The sequence below is a fragment of the Larus michahellis genome, chromosome 6 (assembly GCF_964199755.1).
Source record: "Larus michahellis chromosome 6, bLarMic1.1, whole genome shotgun sequence".
In the NCBI taxonomy this organism is placed as follows: domain Eukaryota; kingdom Metazoa; phylum Chordata; class Aves; order Charadriiformes; family Laridae; genus Larus; species Larus michahellis.
The window spans coordinates 34,072,309-34,090,057 of NC_133901.1; the positions used below are offsets into that span (position 1 = coordinate 34,072,309).

The 17,749-nt window shown below is 42.0% G+C and overlaps 1 protein-coding gene across 22 annotated transcripts in view; it reads right to left on the reverse strand.

Annotated features, from left to right (window-relative positions):
* PCDH15 (protocadherin related 15) overlaps positions 1–17,749 on the reverse strand; it is a 799,343-nt gene that overhangs the window by 31,077 nt on the left and 750,517 nt on the right. For all 22 annotated transcript variants that reach the window (XM_074589898.1, XM_074589897.1, XM_074589896.1 and 19 more), the window contains 2 exons: positions 16,490–16,578; positions 3,494–3,670 (listed from right to left, as the gene is read on the reverse strand). In XM_074589898.1, the coding sequence (XP_074445999.1) occupies positions 3,494–3,670; positions 16,490–16,578 (266 nt within the window). The remainder of the gene's footprint in view (positions 1–3,493; positions 3,671–16,489; positions 16,579–17,749) is intronic.

Below are 17,749 nucleotides of genomic sequence, written 5' to 3' on the forward strand. Positions count from 1 at the left end.
CTTTAAAGTCAGGGCCTGCACTATGTTTTGTAAGCAGAAACACAGCAGGGTGTTCGCAAAAAGCTCATTTAAGAAAAGCCACAGGTATCTTACAATACACAGTCATTTTATAAGTGGTGTTAAAACCGCAACTGGCAGAATTCATGGGTTAAATCTGTGTTGGTACCGTTCTCTCTTTGTATACATCATGAAATTTTTGAACACTTGGAAAATACCTTGGCTAAATTTATATTCCTTATTCCTAATTAAATTTTTAAACTGGGGGGCTCCATCTTTTTCTGACTTTCTAACCTTTCTCCCATTGTATCCAACTTATTAAATGATCCTTTCTCCTATTGATCTCTTTTCTGCTAGGATCTGGAGCAGATTCCTGGCTGCCAGAAGGATCGTTGTGGCTCTTGGCAATCTCTTCCCAATGAGGGGACAACCATTGCTGCTGTGTCCTGTGACCGGGGCAGGAAGAACATTGAGCCGTCCCTCTAAAGTTCAAAACTCCAGGAAAGATGGTCACAGAAGGAATTTCTTTTTAGACTTGGGTAAGCACCTGAGCTGAGCCAAACCTCTTGAGGGTCACCCACTTGCTAGCAAAGACGTGTTAACTCAGATGTCAAGCTACAAAACTCTCACTTCATCTTCTCTCCTTACTTTAGTAAGCTGACACTTACTCACCTCTACCCTCAAGCCATGAAAGCATTCCCTGGGATTTTGCTGATTTAAATATTTAAAAGCTTTTGAAGAGAGAAAAAAGAAGGAAAAAAAAGCTGAGTATGCAGGCACATGGAGCATTTTAATGAGGCTGCTTCTAAGCCGACACCCCATACATTTTCAGACCAGTCAAATGAATAACCTTCCCTTCACATTTGAAAAACTGCTTTTTAACCTATCTTAACTCTACTCTATTCTGTGTCTGTCACTGGACACACAAACATCCCTAAAAAGACATTCGTGTATTTTTAAAGGGCACCGACAGACACATTTTCTGTCTATGAAGAGAGTCTGCATCAGAAAAAGATCCTTTTAATGGAGTTGAAAGGGCTAACTGCCTCCATGCACGGATACTAGCTCACTTTCATAAACTAATAATAGTAGGGTTGCAGAGAGCTTTACAGAGTGAGGAGTAAAAGGGCATCAGGATTTTCAACTGTCATTAAGGTCATATAAATTTTCTGAACCTGGACAGCACTGAATACTGTCCTTTCGACCTTGGGCATTTCTAAGGGGATCCCACTTTGGCCATGCTCTAAACTGGCTATCACTGGAAGAAAACACAGACCTTAAAAAATTTACAGACAGCAAAGGTGGAAAACTAATGATAAAGAAGGATCAGTAGGTAGCCTGGGTGTAAGGTGGTTAGATACATTTTAATAAGACTAGTTTTGAGAGTGGGTTGGGGAAACAACAGTCACTGCAAGCAGGTTAACTGGCACTTTTCCTTAGAGAGAAAGGAAAATGGTTATCTATCAGGGGTTTCTGCTCGCTTCCTGCCAGGTTTCCTTAATTTCACTTCCATTCCTGAATGAAATCACCCATTCTGGGTACGATCAGCAGCTCTGGCAGTGGACAAGTGAATACTATTTCCCGGTGCACCACTGAGACCTAAAAAGACAGTATGACCATGGAGACACCTACAAACGGCAAATGGCCACCAGAAGGAAGGAGGCTGTATTGCCACCGCTCTGCAAGCCACCGCTGCTAAACTGCAATCTGATTTTTATATTCCTAGTTCAGAAAGTGATGCTGAGAGACTGGAGAGGGTTCAGAAAAAACTGTAAGTGATTGAAAGAATTAAAACATAGCCCAGAGTGCAGAGGTCAAGGGACTTCTCAAGAAAACAAATTAAGAGGATGATGTGATTGTAAGCCTAGACCTTGGTGGGAACCAGAAATGAAAAGCACCGATTGGATGCTTCAATCTAGCCCCCGAAGTTATAATAAAGCTTTATCACTGAATCTAGACAAATTAAAAAAAAAAAAGAACTAATTTTTGACAGTAAAAATAATTACCATGCAATAACAACACAAAGGTTGTAGCTGATTGGATTATCTTGAGCAGTTGCTTTGCTGAAAGACATGCTCAAAGCAGAATTAGTTTTGGAAGTTCCTATGGTCTTTATTATACTAGGTCAGACTGATCACAGTGATCTCCAACCTATAAACTCTGAATATATGCAGAGCTTTAGTATGCTATAATTCATCTGTTCTAAATTAAGAGCTCAGAAGAACAAGCCCTTTTTCAATCACAGACCACCGACATGGCTCACAGACGCTTGCTATTTAGGCCGCTGACTGACATGCTGCTTTATACCATCATGGAGCAGTTTGGTCTAGTTTTCACTGAGATAAAAAGCAAACACAAAGGTGAAACTCATGCAAAAAAACCCCAAAAGATAGTGGCCGCTTTATCAGAAGAGCCTGATTAGCATTTTCATTGGTTTGAATCGTATGCAGAATGCTGAAACACAAAAATACCGTTTCTAACAAAATGATTCTACAACCATATTGATACATCAGCAACTGAACGGGTTGAGATACTAATTCTGTCTTAGAACCTACTTGCCGCTAGTGATGACTCAGAAAAAACATGTAGAGAGATTACCTTAATTGCATTTCCTTACCCATGTAATCTTTGGTTTCTCTTCTTATTGCAGGCAGAGAGCAGAGTTACCGCTGGCTCCCAAAGCAGCAGCTGGCCAGAGTGATACCCCACCAGAGCTCTGCTAAGGTGCAAAAGCCCAGGTCCCCTATCAAACCGCTCTGCTGCAGTGATCAGAGCTGGCCCATTCATTGCCAACATGCTGTGAGTATAATCAGGCAATGAAAAGCCGTCTCTTATGTTTTATGTGACACTCATTGTATGATACAATTTAACTGCTAATTTGGAAGTCAATTGACAAGGCAAACCAACATTGAATTATGACTATAAGTGGCCTGTCTACTGCTGTTCACCATCTCCTCTAGCAGCTGGTGGGATGCTCACCCACTGGGCATCTGCACGCACTACTGATTTCCTGCATGTAGGTGCACACCACCTCTCTTCCTTCCCCTTCCCTTTCTTTTTCTCCTTTGGTCTCCACAAAAAAGAAAAGAGAAAGAGATATGCTCCAAGTGGAAACTGCAGAAAGCCTGAAGGTCAACGACTGGAGCACCAAAGCCTTTGCTTGGAGATCACAGAGAAGTTCTGGTACATTGCAGATAAGTTCCTTCAGAGGCATTCAAACTGGAAGCTCCTCCACAGGGTAGACAAAATGTATTGCAAGCTCTCATGGTGACAATGTCTAAATCATGCGTTCTGGGGCCACTCAGCTCAAGGGAATGGGCTGAAGCTGGTAGAGCTGTAAACTCCCAAGCTGCACATAGGGTAGGTGTAGGGGCATGCACTAACTGCTTCAATAGGTTTTTCTGTTCCTTATGTATTGAACCACTTGCTGAAAGAGACAGACCAACAGGCTTCCAGTCCATACAACTATGGGAAGAACAACAAATAATATACTCACTTAAACAGTTCGTTCCTCATTATAGCTCTGTTTGTTTGTGGGTCGATTGCGTAGACCATGAGGTCAGACTTGGTGTAATCCTCTTCAGAGTAGCCATCCCCAAACCTCCGCGCACCAATGGATTCCACCACGACCGTTGCACCGGGAATCTGATCTTGGACGTAGCGTTCCAAAATCCTAAAGATGAGATGGAGCCAGAAAGCTGCAGTGATTTATTTGCGCTTATCAAGACTGACAACAGCCCAAGCGAGATACTAACAGGCAAAACCCACAAGCTTAGAAGGATGTTAAACTTCAGAGCACTTAAAAAAAAAAATCTCTGCTCCAATATAACCTCTTAGATGGTGAACTCTTGGGAAAATCTTAGCAGTGTTAGGAGAGGTCACCAGAAATAGCGTCCTTAAGTTCAGCTCTTTGTATTTATGACATTAGCTGAGTTTTAAATGGCTCACGGGAAACACCATCTATATTTCACAAAAAACCACTGTCATCCTTTTAGTTAAGCTATATGATTTCAGAACTCTTCAATTCCAGCCTTACACAGGGTGCATACATTAAATTCCCACGCACAGAAACAACTACTTCAACCATTTTCAGCAGGATATTTCATCTGGCCCTCCAACATAGCACAACATATCAGGTGCCAGAACACCTGCTACTCCAAAAGGCATGAGCAAGTTTTAAAGCCGGAAGAAAGTTGAAATATCCATCTGACATATTTACCACAGGAAAAAAATAAAATAAACTGCAGAAGTTCTACAAGCAGAAGAAAGACAGTTGATAGAACTGAGCAGCAGCTATGCCCGAGATAACAACGCCAAAACAACAACAATAAACCAAACCAAATCTGTTCTTTTTCCAAAAAGAGGGATTCACTACGAGCAGCCAGAGCACAGAACGGCACACTCTGTGTATAAGTATATGCATCACAATGTGTTAATACACGAGATAAATGCAATTCTGGGGAATGAAGATTTATTACAGAAGATGACATTTATAGGTAATTTTATTAATTCTTGTAATGTGACCAATTTTCTTCATTACTGAATGTTCTTTCCTCCTTTTTTTGGCAACTGAATGTCCACAGACATCTTAGTATTGGAAGCCTTTACTCTAAATTCAAAATCTCATATTTTACTTCAGTTTTCCACGCAAAACTGTTTATGGGAGAAGTCAGAATGTGTGACGTTATTCCTAAATTGTTCAAAAAGGCAAAGGGAGAACAGCTGTTTGCTGAATGTCCCTCCAAACAAACAAAAAATGCTTGTGCCTGCGGCAGGTTGAAATGCCTTCAGCATGTCTGCAGAAGCACCAAACCTATGGTGAAGAGGACCTCACTGAGCACCTCAGAAGGTTCTGCACAGACAGCAAGCACACTTGTACCTCAGGTATGGAGTGTTTATGGGAAGTTATAAGCATAACTCACTACTACTGTTACAAATTGCTTTAGGAAGGACAATATCTTAATAAAGCTTTAAAAAAAATATATTCCTTTCCTTCCTCCTTGTCTGGACTACTGCTTTAGTGGGGCCCATGAAATCTCCTCAGCTCCTGTAGCAGGAGAAGTTCTTTGTATCTGCTGCACTGTGGCGGCAACGAAAAAAGGAGGTTTAGAAGTATTTTACAGCTTGGCTGGATGACCTTTAAATTCCGTACGCGACAGGGAGAGCCGGTACTGCCACTGAGACCTTATCTGGGGCTGGCAGCCAAGATGGTGAGGACCCCGACTCCGGCAAGAATGGATAGAGACAGAACGAAAATGGAAAGCTGCATAGACAGTGCTATGAGAAAAGCTTTAACCGCAGCTGCCGGGCAAGAACAGAACACATCTCGGAGAAAAGGGGAAGAGTGTCTGCACACAGACTTGCTAACGGCAGGATGAGGTTTCCAAACTGGGACAAAGAAGGGTTCAGTTAAAGCCCACAAAGAGTTTTATAAACAAAGGCATAAAAGCAAATATCATCAATACTGGATACAAGGGCAAAAAACCCATGGAGGAATAAACAAGAGAAGCTGGAAGTCTAAACACTCCATCAGAACTATGAGTTATGGGAAAACACAAGATTTTCTGGGCTAATTTATGTGATTGGAACATCAAATCAAAAAGCAATAGCTGAGTTAGGAGGCAAAAGCAAGGGAACGAGAGGGAACGTGCTGCCTGATACATCAAGGCTGCACTAGGGCGAGAAGGAAGACAAATCTCATAAAAAAGGACATCAGTGACTTGAAGAAGTCATTGCTGTTTTAAACAAAATCTTTTGCAGTTGCTGAGGTTACATTTTGCTGTTTTTTCCTGACACAACATCTCTGAAGTGAAGTAATGCTGTCAAAGCAGTACCACTATCTCATAATTTTTCAAGACCACTGAATCACATTTACCCATACCGTTCCTCTGCTCTTTGTGTGAAAGTTTAGTGTGCCCTTAAAATAGAAGCTTTTCTATGAGATTTTGAAAGATCCAAATCTGTCAGACTCAGCTCCTAGCCTAGCAGTGAATATATACTCTTAGCGCAGAGCCATTTCTGTAGAGAAAATAAAAATAGGTAGATTGTCTGACACATTGTTTGACTGGTGTCCCCTAAACAAGCCCTCCTGTTACTTGCAGATATGGTCAACTCTACTCATCTCTGCTTCTGGCATGCGCTTAACTGGCAGCTAGGGTGATAACCTGTCACAGGCGCCTCATTAACAATAGTTCTTCCGGGTAAATATGCAAATTACTATAAAACAACTATAAGAAACCATAAGCATCTTTAGAATGGCATTTTGCACAAGGATTCACACGGACCAAATACGTAAAAGATTTACCTCCCTAATTAGTATACAATCATCGTCTGTTGCTGCAGGGCAGGGATGCTCCTGTCTGCTTGCACAGAACTATTATTTCACCCAAGACACAAACTCCCTGTAAGGCTGGAAGGTTATAATGTAGGGTCATTTTTAGCAGAACTAGTAACAACGTACCCTTTTCTCAGAAATTCCTGGCATGGCTTTTGCCGGAATTCATTGCCTTTGAGAGTATCTTTGTCCAAAACGTGACTAAAATCAAAGAACAAATAGCATACTACTTTCTGACATTGCAAAACCCACCACAAAGTATAGTGGAATGACAGTAATATTTCATCTGAAACACACAAATTGCATGTTTTAGGTGGAAATATATAATAAAACTGCACCGAAGACTGAAAAGCAGCAATTAAAGAATGCACCTAAAAATAGGGCAGTCCCCCATAGAGTTATTTTAAATAAGTCATTCAGCTGAAGTTGTGATGCTGAAAACACTGTAGCGTTTTAGAACTCTCCTGAAAGCGGCCACCTGCTTGTAGTACTACTCACAAGAACCGATTTTTAATATGCGTACTTCAAGTAGCAACAGCGTCTGCAGTTCTACTGCATTTATCAGCAAAAGTTAGCTTAAAATTAGTCTGTCACTTGTTAATGCAACGAGGGTAATTACCATCCTCCCAACAGCGTTGTAGTTAAAGGTGGAACCAGCAACTTAGCAGGCGATGAGACTTTCCTCCTGCTCTAACTCCGTGTAGCTCTGCAGACCTAATGTAATGAACAGAGATGCCTCCAGTGCACCTTCATTACCATCGCTTTCCGAATTGCCATCAGTGACACCACTGAAATCAGATGAAGGACAAGAGGATTCTTCACTGTCCTTGAGGGCATAATGTGGCCCCAAATATCCTGAAAATTTGGAGATGATTTTTTTTTTAATCCTTAGATGCAAAAGAAATGGAAAGGCAAAAAAATACAGGTATGTTGGTTTGTTGAGCTGTCCCTTGGCTGGTGGCATTCAGCTTCCCAGAACATTTCTGAAACCAGCAGACCAAACCCCAAAATCTGGGATAAGGCACCATGTTCCTGGGCTACTCTCAGTGCTGCGTCCATGAGCTGATACGTGCTCCTGAGGCATCACGTCGCATGGCCGGGCTGAGGCTGCTGCACCCTGTTACAGGCAGAGAAAGACCCTGCTGAGCACAGGACTAAATTAGGGGGTGTACCCTGGCATCGCAGCATCGTGCTGCTTTCTCCCCACAGCTGCACGAATCCGGCATGCCAGACGCGTGCCCCAGGATGGGAGTCATCCAGCATGGGAAAGATGGAAAGGACCACTTGGAAGCTTCTCTGTAAACTAATGTGAAAGTCCATATGAGTCAGTTAATTCACCTCAAAATACGAGATACGGAATCAGCCGCATGAGAGCCCAGCAGCAATGGCAACTCAACTAGACTAACACTCATCCTGTGAGACCTGGGAAGTCAACAGCAAGGTTTAATGACCCTCCCTTGTCTCTGGCGGAGAAGATACATGACACGGCCTGAAAGAGCACTGCCAACGCTTCAGTAGTTTTATACCCTTGAGCTGAACTGCGAAGTTGTGTGCGCATCCTCTGAATCAGCACTCAAACAAAAGAAACAATTCAATTTACAGAACATTTTAGATCCTCACCTGGACCCGAATTTAATTACTCCACAATTTTCTTAGCAGAAAATTCTATGGGAAAAAAAACCTTTTCAATTCTCTAGTAATTTGATAGCCTGCTGTGTTTGTGGAGCACATAAAAATATTTTAAGAAAGAAAAAAAAAAAAGAAAAGAATCCATTCTTTCTTTCAGGACTACAAAGTAACATAGACTTGGAGCTACAAGTGTTGAAGACGAGATATCCTGCATAACTTTTGGCTCCTCCTCTGAAAATTCTAGTTCCCCAAAATAACTGAGTAATAATAATGAATAATGAAACATTTACTAGTCAGCTAAGTTGGCCTGCTTTTGCTGCAACGTAGAATAAAAAAAGGCATAAGTAGGGGTTATTTCAAGCCTAAGACTATTCCTTCTTTATAAAATAGCCTTTTGACAAAGATTATTTCTACTTGTATATCACACACAAGGCATGTATCTAGCAGGAAGGAGCACCACTGAGCCAATTTACTCTGCATACAATACCAGCTAAATTATTTAGAAAACAACCCAGAGACAATGTCCATACTTACCCTAATCCTATAAAAGCATATTGGATTGCACACCATAAAGGCAATGTGCTTTCTCACATATTGCTAAAGTTTCTTTTCTTCTTTTTGCATTCCTCACGTATAAGCCTGTCCTCCCAAAAACCTACGTGCACTCCAACTTTTTATTTCAGTATCATTTTTCCCACTCGCAGAAGGAACATTACGCCACACTCACCCAAGAGTAATATGCAGAGACAGCCTGACTTCGACCCAGAAGACCTATCTTCAGATCTCAGCACAAAAGGGCTTTTACTGCAATAGTAAGCAATTTCTGAATAAAGCAGGAGTTTACAGCTTTATCTGAGAAGCCACGCACTGCATTACAGTGCTTCAGAGAAAGTGCACGAACAGAACAACGTTTGGAATTACTGAGAGGAGGGGGGAGAAGATTGCTGAACCAGTGCTTCCCAGCTGGCAGTGGAAGTAGCAAGTGGAAAAGCTGGAGTTGAATAAGCTTTGGTGTGTATTACCTAACTTAATAAAGGTAGCCTAATCACGGAATCACGGAATCTTCAGAGTTGGAAGGGACCTCTAGAGATCATCTAGTCCAACTCCCCTGCTAGAGCAGGATTGCCTAAAGCACATCCCTCAGGGCTGCATCCAGGCGGGTCTTGAAAATCGCCAGAGAAGGGGACTCCACAACCTCCCTGGGCAGCCTGTTCCAGTGCTCTGTCACCCTCACTGTAAAGAAGTTTTTCCGTGTATTTGAACGGAACTTCCTATGTTCTAGCTTGTGCCCATTGCCCCTTGTCCTGTCGCTGGGAACCATTGAAAAGAGCCTGGCTCCGTCCTCCTTAAACCCACCCTTTAGATACTTGTAAACATTAATCAGGTCCCCCCTCAACCTTCTCTTCTCCAGGCTAAAGAGTCCCAGCTCTTTCAGCCTTTCCTCATAAGGGAGGTGCTCCAGTCCCATAATCATCTTGGTTGCCCTACACTGGACTCGCTCCAGTAGTTCCCTGTCCCTCTTGAACTGGGGAGCCCAAAACTGGGCACAGTACTCCAGTTGTGGCCTCACCAGTGCAGAGTAGAGGGGGAGAATGACCTCCCTCGACCTACTGGCCACAGTCTTCCCTATGCAGCCCAGGATGCCATTGGCCTTCTTGGCGACAAGGGCACACTGCTGGCTCATGGATAATTTGCTGTCTACCAGGACCCCCAGGTCCTTCTCCTCAGAGCTGCTTCCCAGCATGTCCGCCCCTAACATATACTGGTGTTTGGCATTCTTCCTTCCCAGGTGCAGGACCCTACACTTGCTTTTGTTGAACCTCATTAGGTTCTTCTCTGCCCAGCTCTCCAGCCTGTCCAGGTCACGCTGGATGGCAGCACGGCCCTCTGGAGTGTCGGCCACCCCTCCCAGCTTGGTATCATCAGCAAACTTGCTGAGGATACACTCTGTCCCCTCATCTAGGTCATTAATGAATATATTGAACAAAATTGGTCCAAGTATTGACCCCTGAGGGACACCACTCGTTACAGGCCTCCAACTAGACTCTGTGCCGCTGATCACAACCCTCTGAGTTCTGTCACACAGCCAGCTCTCGATCCACCTCACTGTCACCTCATCTAGCCCATACTTCCTCAGCTTCCTAATGAGGATGTTATGGGAGACAGTGTCAAAAGCCTTGCTAAGGTCAAGGTAGATGACATCTACGGCTCTCCCCTCATCCAGCCAACCCGTTATAACATCATAGAAAGCTATCAGATTGGTCAGGCATGATTTGCCCTTGGTAAATCCATGCTGACCACTTCCAATAACTTCCTGTTCCTCTATGTGTTTGGAGATGACATCCAGAATGAGTCGCTCCATTACCTTCCCAGGGACAGAGGTGAGACTAACCGGCCTGTAGTTCCCTGGGTCCTCCTTCTTGCCTTTTTTGAAGATTGGAGTGATGTCTTCAAAAATGTTATTAATCATTAATGTTATTAATGTTATTAATGTTATTAATCATTCTGTTTACAGAGGAGGGAGCTAAGAAATGGAATGGGCTCTGTTAAACGCTGCACAAAGCGGGAACTACAGGACATGCATTCTCCAAGCAAAGCCAAACGGAGGGTAGATAACGAAATACGATGCAGCCGGTTGGTGGGAAATGTCCCTCTAAACTCATTATTTATTTATTTGCTAATTTTGCAATTGAATTTAGAATCAAACAATGCAGTGCAAAGAAGTGAAAGGGAAAAAGGCAGAGGGGAAGCGGACCAAAGGGCCAGGAGCAAAACGAACCCAAACAACAGCGTCAGAGAGCGCTGAGGCAAAGACCAAGGCAGCTACAGCAGTACCTGCGACTAACGAACATTTAATAATGGGGAGGAACGTAAGTGCTAGCTCTGAAGAGTGCTTAAATGGCAAGTTCACTGCCACCACCCTGATATGCAGAAAGTCCGGTCACCTGTAATTTGGCTTAATTCAGTAATTATGTGGCAAAAATCATAAAGCAAGCAACAGAATGGTGCTTCCCCTATGGGAAAACTAACGAGTCTGAGTGATTTAAATACTGCACCTACATCCAGCAGGAGAGACGCGCTCATTTTCTACAAATTCATGGCTGAATATTTTAAGACTGTCGGGAGCGCTTGCAGCAGCACTGCATTTCCAAACCGGTGCCTCTAAGGCGGCCCATCCGAGGGGCAGCTGTGTCTGGCTTTGCTGAAGGTACCGGGAACGCTGGAACCCCAGTGATGCCTCGTAACATCTGATTTCATTATACACAGCCACAGCTTGATAAATACGCTACATTTCAGAGGCGTCCACTCATCCTCCCAATTACTGAACACACCGGCATTCTAACGAAAAAGAAAGCAGGAAGAAATAAATAAAATACAATGATATACACAAGTGCCATGTAGAGCACTCGTGTCAGCTGTCCCTATTAAATGCCACCAACTAGCTTCTGCACCTGAGATTAGAAAATACCATTTGCTATATTGTCAACAGCCAAACACAACTGACAGGAAATCATCCACGTTCTGAGCCACTTCCCTAAAGAGAGGGCTGTGCATTCCAGCTCCTATATAAAAAATAGATTATCTCATACACTACAATTATACATAAGATTATATATGATGTACAATGTACACTTGATGTGTATTATGATACATAATTTATAGCAATATATATTACTATAGTGTATATTATGACATTTCTTTTAAGTGGACCACAGTTTCTAAGCAGCAAAGCAGAGCAGATACTCCTTTGAGAAATGATGGCAGTCAACTTTATATATGCAAACTAATAAGTCAGCAGGATGAATATTCATATGCTTAGACTCCCTCAGTATATATCTGAGGATCAGCACTTGATTTTACGTTTGGAGTTCCTAGTAAAAAACCTGCCTGGTCACTTGTACATCGCATTAGAGTTTTGAGTGTGGATTTTCTTTAACTATGGGACTGCTTCATTCTTTTATAAACGTTAGGGTATTAAAGGAATGCAGCCTATAACAGGCCAAAATACGCATGAAGAAAAGTTCCCTGGAATTGTCACATGTGCTATTTCCAAGATTTTTGTCTTGAAAAGTAGGGAACAACCTCTATTAAGATACACACAATACACATGAACATCCAGAAGACAGATGAAGTTGCTACCCAAGAACATTTGCACTTGGATTCCACATCCAGAGGTGGGTCTGGCCAGGAGGCTGCAGGCACCCAGATTCCTCAGCCCGGGAAGGAAAGGTGCCAGGGCGATGCAGAGAGAAGGCAGCTCAAAAGCCCACCAGATACAACTAGTCAAAATATATAAAAAGGGAATCCCCACCGAGACCACACCGAAAAGACACGAGACTACAGAAACTTCTTGATGCGGGAAGTCAGGATTTCAGTGTTTAAATTATGTAAGTTGTTATTAAATAATAAAGTAATTACCTATTATTGTATCTGTGTACATTTATCAGCAGTATGAGGTGATTTCAATCAGACCCTCTTTCCAATGAAAGATTCCTACGCCACCGTTAAAAGATTTTTCTTTATACGGATGGAGAAGAAACTCCCTTTTCACTAACGGGACAAAAGAAGAACATGGGACACCTCGTATGATTTTTGAAAGTGAGGAGACAATCCTCCTACCACCCTTCAACAACTCCAGGGCAGTCCCAGTGTAGCTAAGTAAGTTTTCTTTACCCACCTGGTCGGCTCAGAAAGCACACACAATGCAGAAACCATTAACATTGAAAAAGATGCCCAAATGGTTTTGGCTAGCTCTAGTTCAGGAAAAAACAGAGCTCCCCGAGCAGTATTATCTCAATTTTGTGGCATTTACAACAGCCTTTTCAAGAGGAATATCTATGGAGAATTTCATCAAAGCGCTCATTTTGAGCCACTCCATTATTCCATCTCCGAGAAAATGATGTGCCATGTGTAGAAGTGCATATAGAAGAATTTAATTCACAAGATATTTCTGTTACCTATGGGATGAGAAACACAGGTCTCTCTTGGCAATGTGGTGTTTCTGATTTTACCTGGAGGCTTAAGTTTGCAGTCACGTGAAAAGCAAAGAACTAAATGCTCTGAGCATGAAGCTGGCTATTTTATTCCAGTGAAGCTGTTCCTTGCCCAACAAGGAAGCACTCACAAACATTGCTGTGTTTAAAGAACACTCTGTCGTCCGCCTTCACCAAGTTTTCTTGAAGGAGAGGAACACACACTGAATTTTCCACTAAGCCTTGCTCCATTTTCTCTGTCATCTTCCGTAGCAGACATAAATGGACCTATCTGAACAGACATAATTAGAGTTGGGGAGAGAAATGGCAAATCTGACATTGATGTGCGGTCCAGAGGAGCTGAAAAGCTTGTTGATGAAATGAAAGCTGTTGGAGGAAAAGCGAGGTGCTGACAGAATGACTGCAAAGCATCATGCCGCTATCAGAAATGTCAGCTGAAGACATACCCATTGTAGCCCTCAAAAAGCCCAAATGCCTAAACCAAACAGATAATGATGTTTTAAATCTTTTCTTCTGTGGTTTGCTTCCGTTATTTGGACCATTAACCAATATACATCTCAGGGCTATGCTGAGTAAGCCTTTCCAGTATGGAAGAACTGAATTAGATATTTCTTAATACCTTGTACCCACTCTCTAGTGAAAATTACAGGCAGCTGGGGAGAAGCTGTTATAACTTGTTGCCTGAAGTTGTTTAAATCACTATTTATTTTATTGTGAAAAATCACTATAATTTCAAAAAGTAACCCAGCTGCCCACTTCCCCAACGTGCCCCATCACCAAGTGTTGCAATTGGTGGTTAAATGTTGTATTTTCAGAAATTAATATTTACCGTCACTCCAGTGCCAAAAAAAAAAAAAAAAAAGAGGAGAAAGAGCCAAATAACTTCTGTAGTGACTAATTTAATGACATACTCTTTTTATCTGTTAATGAATTATACAAAGTGTTCTAATTTTATACATTAGTGCATTATTTGAAATGGCTCAGAAACCTCTCTGAGTGAAAATACTTCTGCCTGAGGTCGTCTCCAAATTATATGTTTTCCCTTTGCCTGTGATTATATCTTCTCTATAGTGCAGGAAAAATCACAAATTCCTATTGTTTTTACGTCCTGCCTGAATTATTAAAGCCTTTATAAAAACAAGGAGATGGCATTCTTTTAAACTTTAGGAGGAAAATCCAAGAAATTTGAAGATAGCAATGAAACAAATACATTTCTATGTGAAACAGACAAGTACACACATGCAAAATTTATTTCTGGGACTTCTGCTCTCTGCAAGTATTTTCAATAAAGGATGCGACAATTTTAAGACAAGCTAATGCAACCTTTGCTTGCAAAGTTCGTCCTTGAAAGCCCATCCTCAGAAGTTAAATTCTTCTGCTATTCTTCTGCTATACTCATTTGCTGGCCTCACGGTGTTTGGGAAGGTAAAGGCTTCCCAAGCTAATTTTGAGAATTCAAAACCTGGCCATGTTTTCTCATTTTCATACTCATTCAAAAAGCTTCATTCGCTGTGAAATATTTACACATCTGTCAGAGACTTTCATGCGCAAGGGCCAGAACAGCATGAAACAAGTTTTAGAAGCCTCCAACCTGGCAGAAAAGAGTTTTTTGGAGCACGGAGACTGAGGAATGTGGCTCTGGGCCGTTTTCCAAGACCATGGCAGGATGTGCCAGCTCCGGGCCCTGGAGGAGAGGAGTGAGGGTATGGTTATGGTACGATTTATTGTTGAGGCACTGAACACCGCGGAGACCTGCTGGGGGCTGGAAACAAGCTGCTCCTGCGTTTGCAAAAGGAGATTTTTGCAGGGATGCACAAGGGTGAGACGGTACCTGCTCCTGCCATTCCTGCCGTGCCACCCACTGCAGCATTCACTCCCTCGGTCCCACAACACGCGTGTCATGCAGTTGACACTCTTCATTCAAGCCAGGCTTGTCCTACCCTGCTTTCAAACCACCTTCTGTAAGAGCCCTCTGCATTTTGCTGGTGGCCCCTTTGGCTGCAGGACGGTCCAAAACCGGGAAGATCTCAAACACAGCCTAAGTCCAATTTCACACGAGCTCCGTGCCAGGTCATGTAGAAACACAGTACTGAACATATCTTCATCTTCTCCACTCAACAAAACAGATGCCCAGGAAGGCTACACATTACTGTGTGAGGAGAAAATTGTACAGCGCGGCATGGTGAGGTGAACTTGAAGGCTTAGCAAAGCAAAAGCTAACTTTTCCTATTACTGTCACTAAAATATATATCTTTCTTCATCTCTCCAGTCAACACCAACACCTGACCCTTTTGGAAAGCTAGATCTTAAGTGGTAAGCAACAGACTTCTTTATTATTCTTAGCTCTAGGAAATGGAGTTCCTATAAATACAGACTATTGCCTGAAAAACTTAGTGTTTCTGACTTTAGAATCTATCAGAGCTAATTTACACCTGGCTCAAAACAGAGAGAGAAACGTGGGACATCTCCTAAATCTCCAGAAGCAAATTCATCGATATATTTTCCTAGCCCAATGAAGACGCGAGCCATTTGGAGACAACACACTTCTTTTTCAGTGAGCGATTATATCATCAACTCTAAGGTATTTCAATTTCCGAGAAGTAAGGCATGACAACTCTCAGGATGGAACGGACATGTTAAAATTTGAGAAATGCCATTCATCACTGATTAAAGTGACAGAAAAGTACAAAGATTGTTTTTAAACAGTTTCCTATAGTATTTTCTTTCCCGTGTGGTCTAATTCATGGTTATATACCTAATGACACCAAGTATAAAAAATTGTCCTTGTCTTACAAAAAGGAGCTAAAAGTGAAAACCTGACTCCTGGAAGCTGATGATGTTGTGGTGAATGAGCGCTATTAAAACATTTTTTACCAAAAGGATTTTAGCTGGCTTCCAGTATGATAAAATACATCACTTCTATTGCAAAGCATTAATGTTTCCCACTACCCACCGTCCATCACAACATTTTATACCTGCTAGGCCTGAATAATGACACCCTGCTACCAATTTTTTGCAATTAAAATTTTATGTAATGATGTTAGTAGCATTAATTGTACCAGTATAAATTTTCTAAATTCTGCTTTCCCTTACAGCTATGTCACCCAAATAAAACAGCAGTGAAGCAATATGGCTCACTGAGACACAATGCCACAGCCTTTCGGAGATGTGCTCTATGCATTTCACAGCCTGGATTTTGACAGATGCAGGTTCTGCGCTCGCAGTTTGGAGGCTCCACTACGGTCTGTATTAGGGGCAGCTCGGAACCTAGTTTCAGGCCGCAAAGCGGGCAGATGTGCAAGCAAAGAAGTGCTGTACCTCTGCCTTCTCCAGGGGAAGGGGAAAATCTGGATTGGGGGCGGGGAGTGCAGTGCTGTCACTCAGCCAGTTGTGCTCCTCGTCAAAACACCCGCTTGCTCATTTTCAAGTCTTTTGGCAAAAAAAATGGGTCATGGCATAAAGGGAGCCCTCCTTGTGGAATCTAAACACAAACCAGTGAATTGTCTGATATTTGTAGAGTAAATAAATGTATTACCCTATGAGTTGATCTTTATTTTGCTCCACAAGGGTGGGAGGAACATTAGAGACGATGACTTGCATATCCAACTGATTGACCACAGAGACCTGGAAACAAAAGAGTGAAATTGAATTGGCACTCCCATGCATAACATCCTCCCCAAACAAAAAAGAATGGAATAATTACTTTCCTCCCTTCATAGCCATGCCCTGATGTACGGATTTCTCATTTTAATTCCAAATAAGAGAGCTGGGAAATCTTGCTTTGCTTGGTAGCCAAAACCAATAAACAGCAGGCAAAGATTTAACTAGAACTGTAATTGCAGGACTGCATCAGAATTAGAGATTTTTCAGAGAGTGACTACAAAACCTGTTCTTCGTAGTTTAGACTGTACTTACAGAATCACGGATCTCCCACGTGCCATATTCACTTATAAGCATTTTGGTATTTTTGATGACTTGACAGGAAAATCCAACCTTGGAAATATGCAGTTTGCACCAACATAAACGCAAATACCAGATTAATTAAACTAAATCAATGATACTTTGTTAGAAAATCTCAAAGGAAATTGTTCATCTATTTTGAAGTCTTGAGTGTTTTAATCTCCAATTTTTTTTTTAGGTTATCTCTCTCTGCCATAAAATTGCATAACTATGTGCATTTTACCATTGCACTTTTATTTAAAAGGACTGGAAAATGCCTGTTTAATGCACTCAACACTTGTGTGCTTTGTTTAAAAAAAAATAAATATCTAGAATTCCACGAAAGAACTGACTGACCTCAGAACAAATCTCTCACATTAGCATTTTCTGCTGCAAAAGCAACGTAACTCCTCTGTTTCTCAGCCACAGGTTGGATGGTCGGGGAGCAGAAGGAACTACACGTGTGCGTCAAATTCAGCAGAGTTGGCAAACTCTGCTTCCACATCTCCTGATGTAGTCTCCTCCAGCTATTTTTATCCCAAGAAAAGGCTGCCTTCCAGTAAAATGATTGCATGCTTTTTCCTCCCTTTTAAATGATTTTGCATTTGTAATAGCTCTTTCTCCACCAGCACAGACAAGCTCCCCTTGGGTTGTGAACGGAACAGTTACTTCCCGTACCGGTGGAGAAAATAAAACGTTTCTTAAAACTTGCCTCACGTCCACATAGGCATGACAGCAAACGTTATACTCCAAACCTATACTCCCTATGGAGGATTCTGGAATTAAATTTGGAAAAGTAGGACAATGTTAAACCCAATAAATTTAAAAATCAGTGTTAGCTGATTCAATTCTGAAA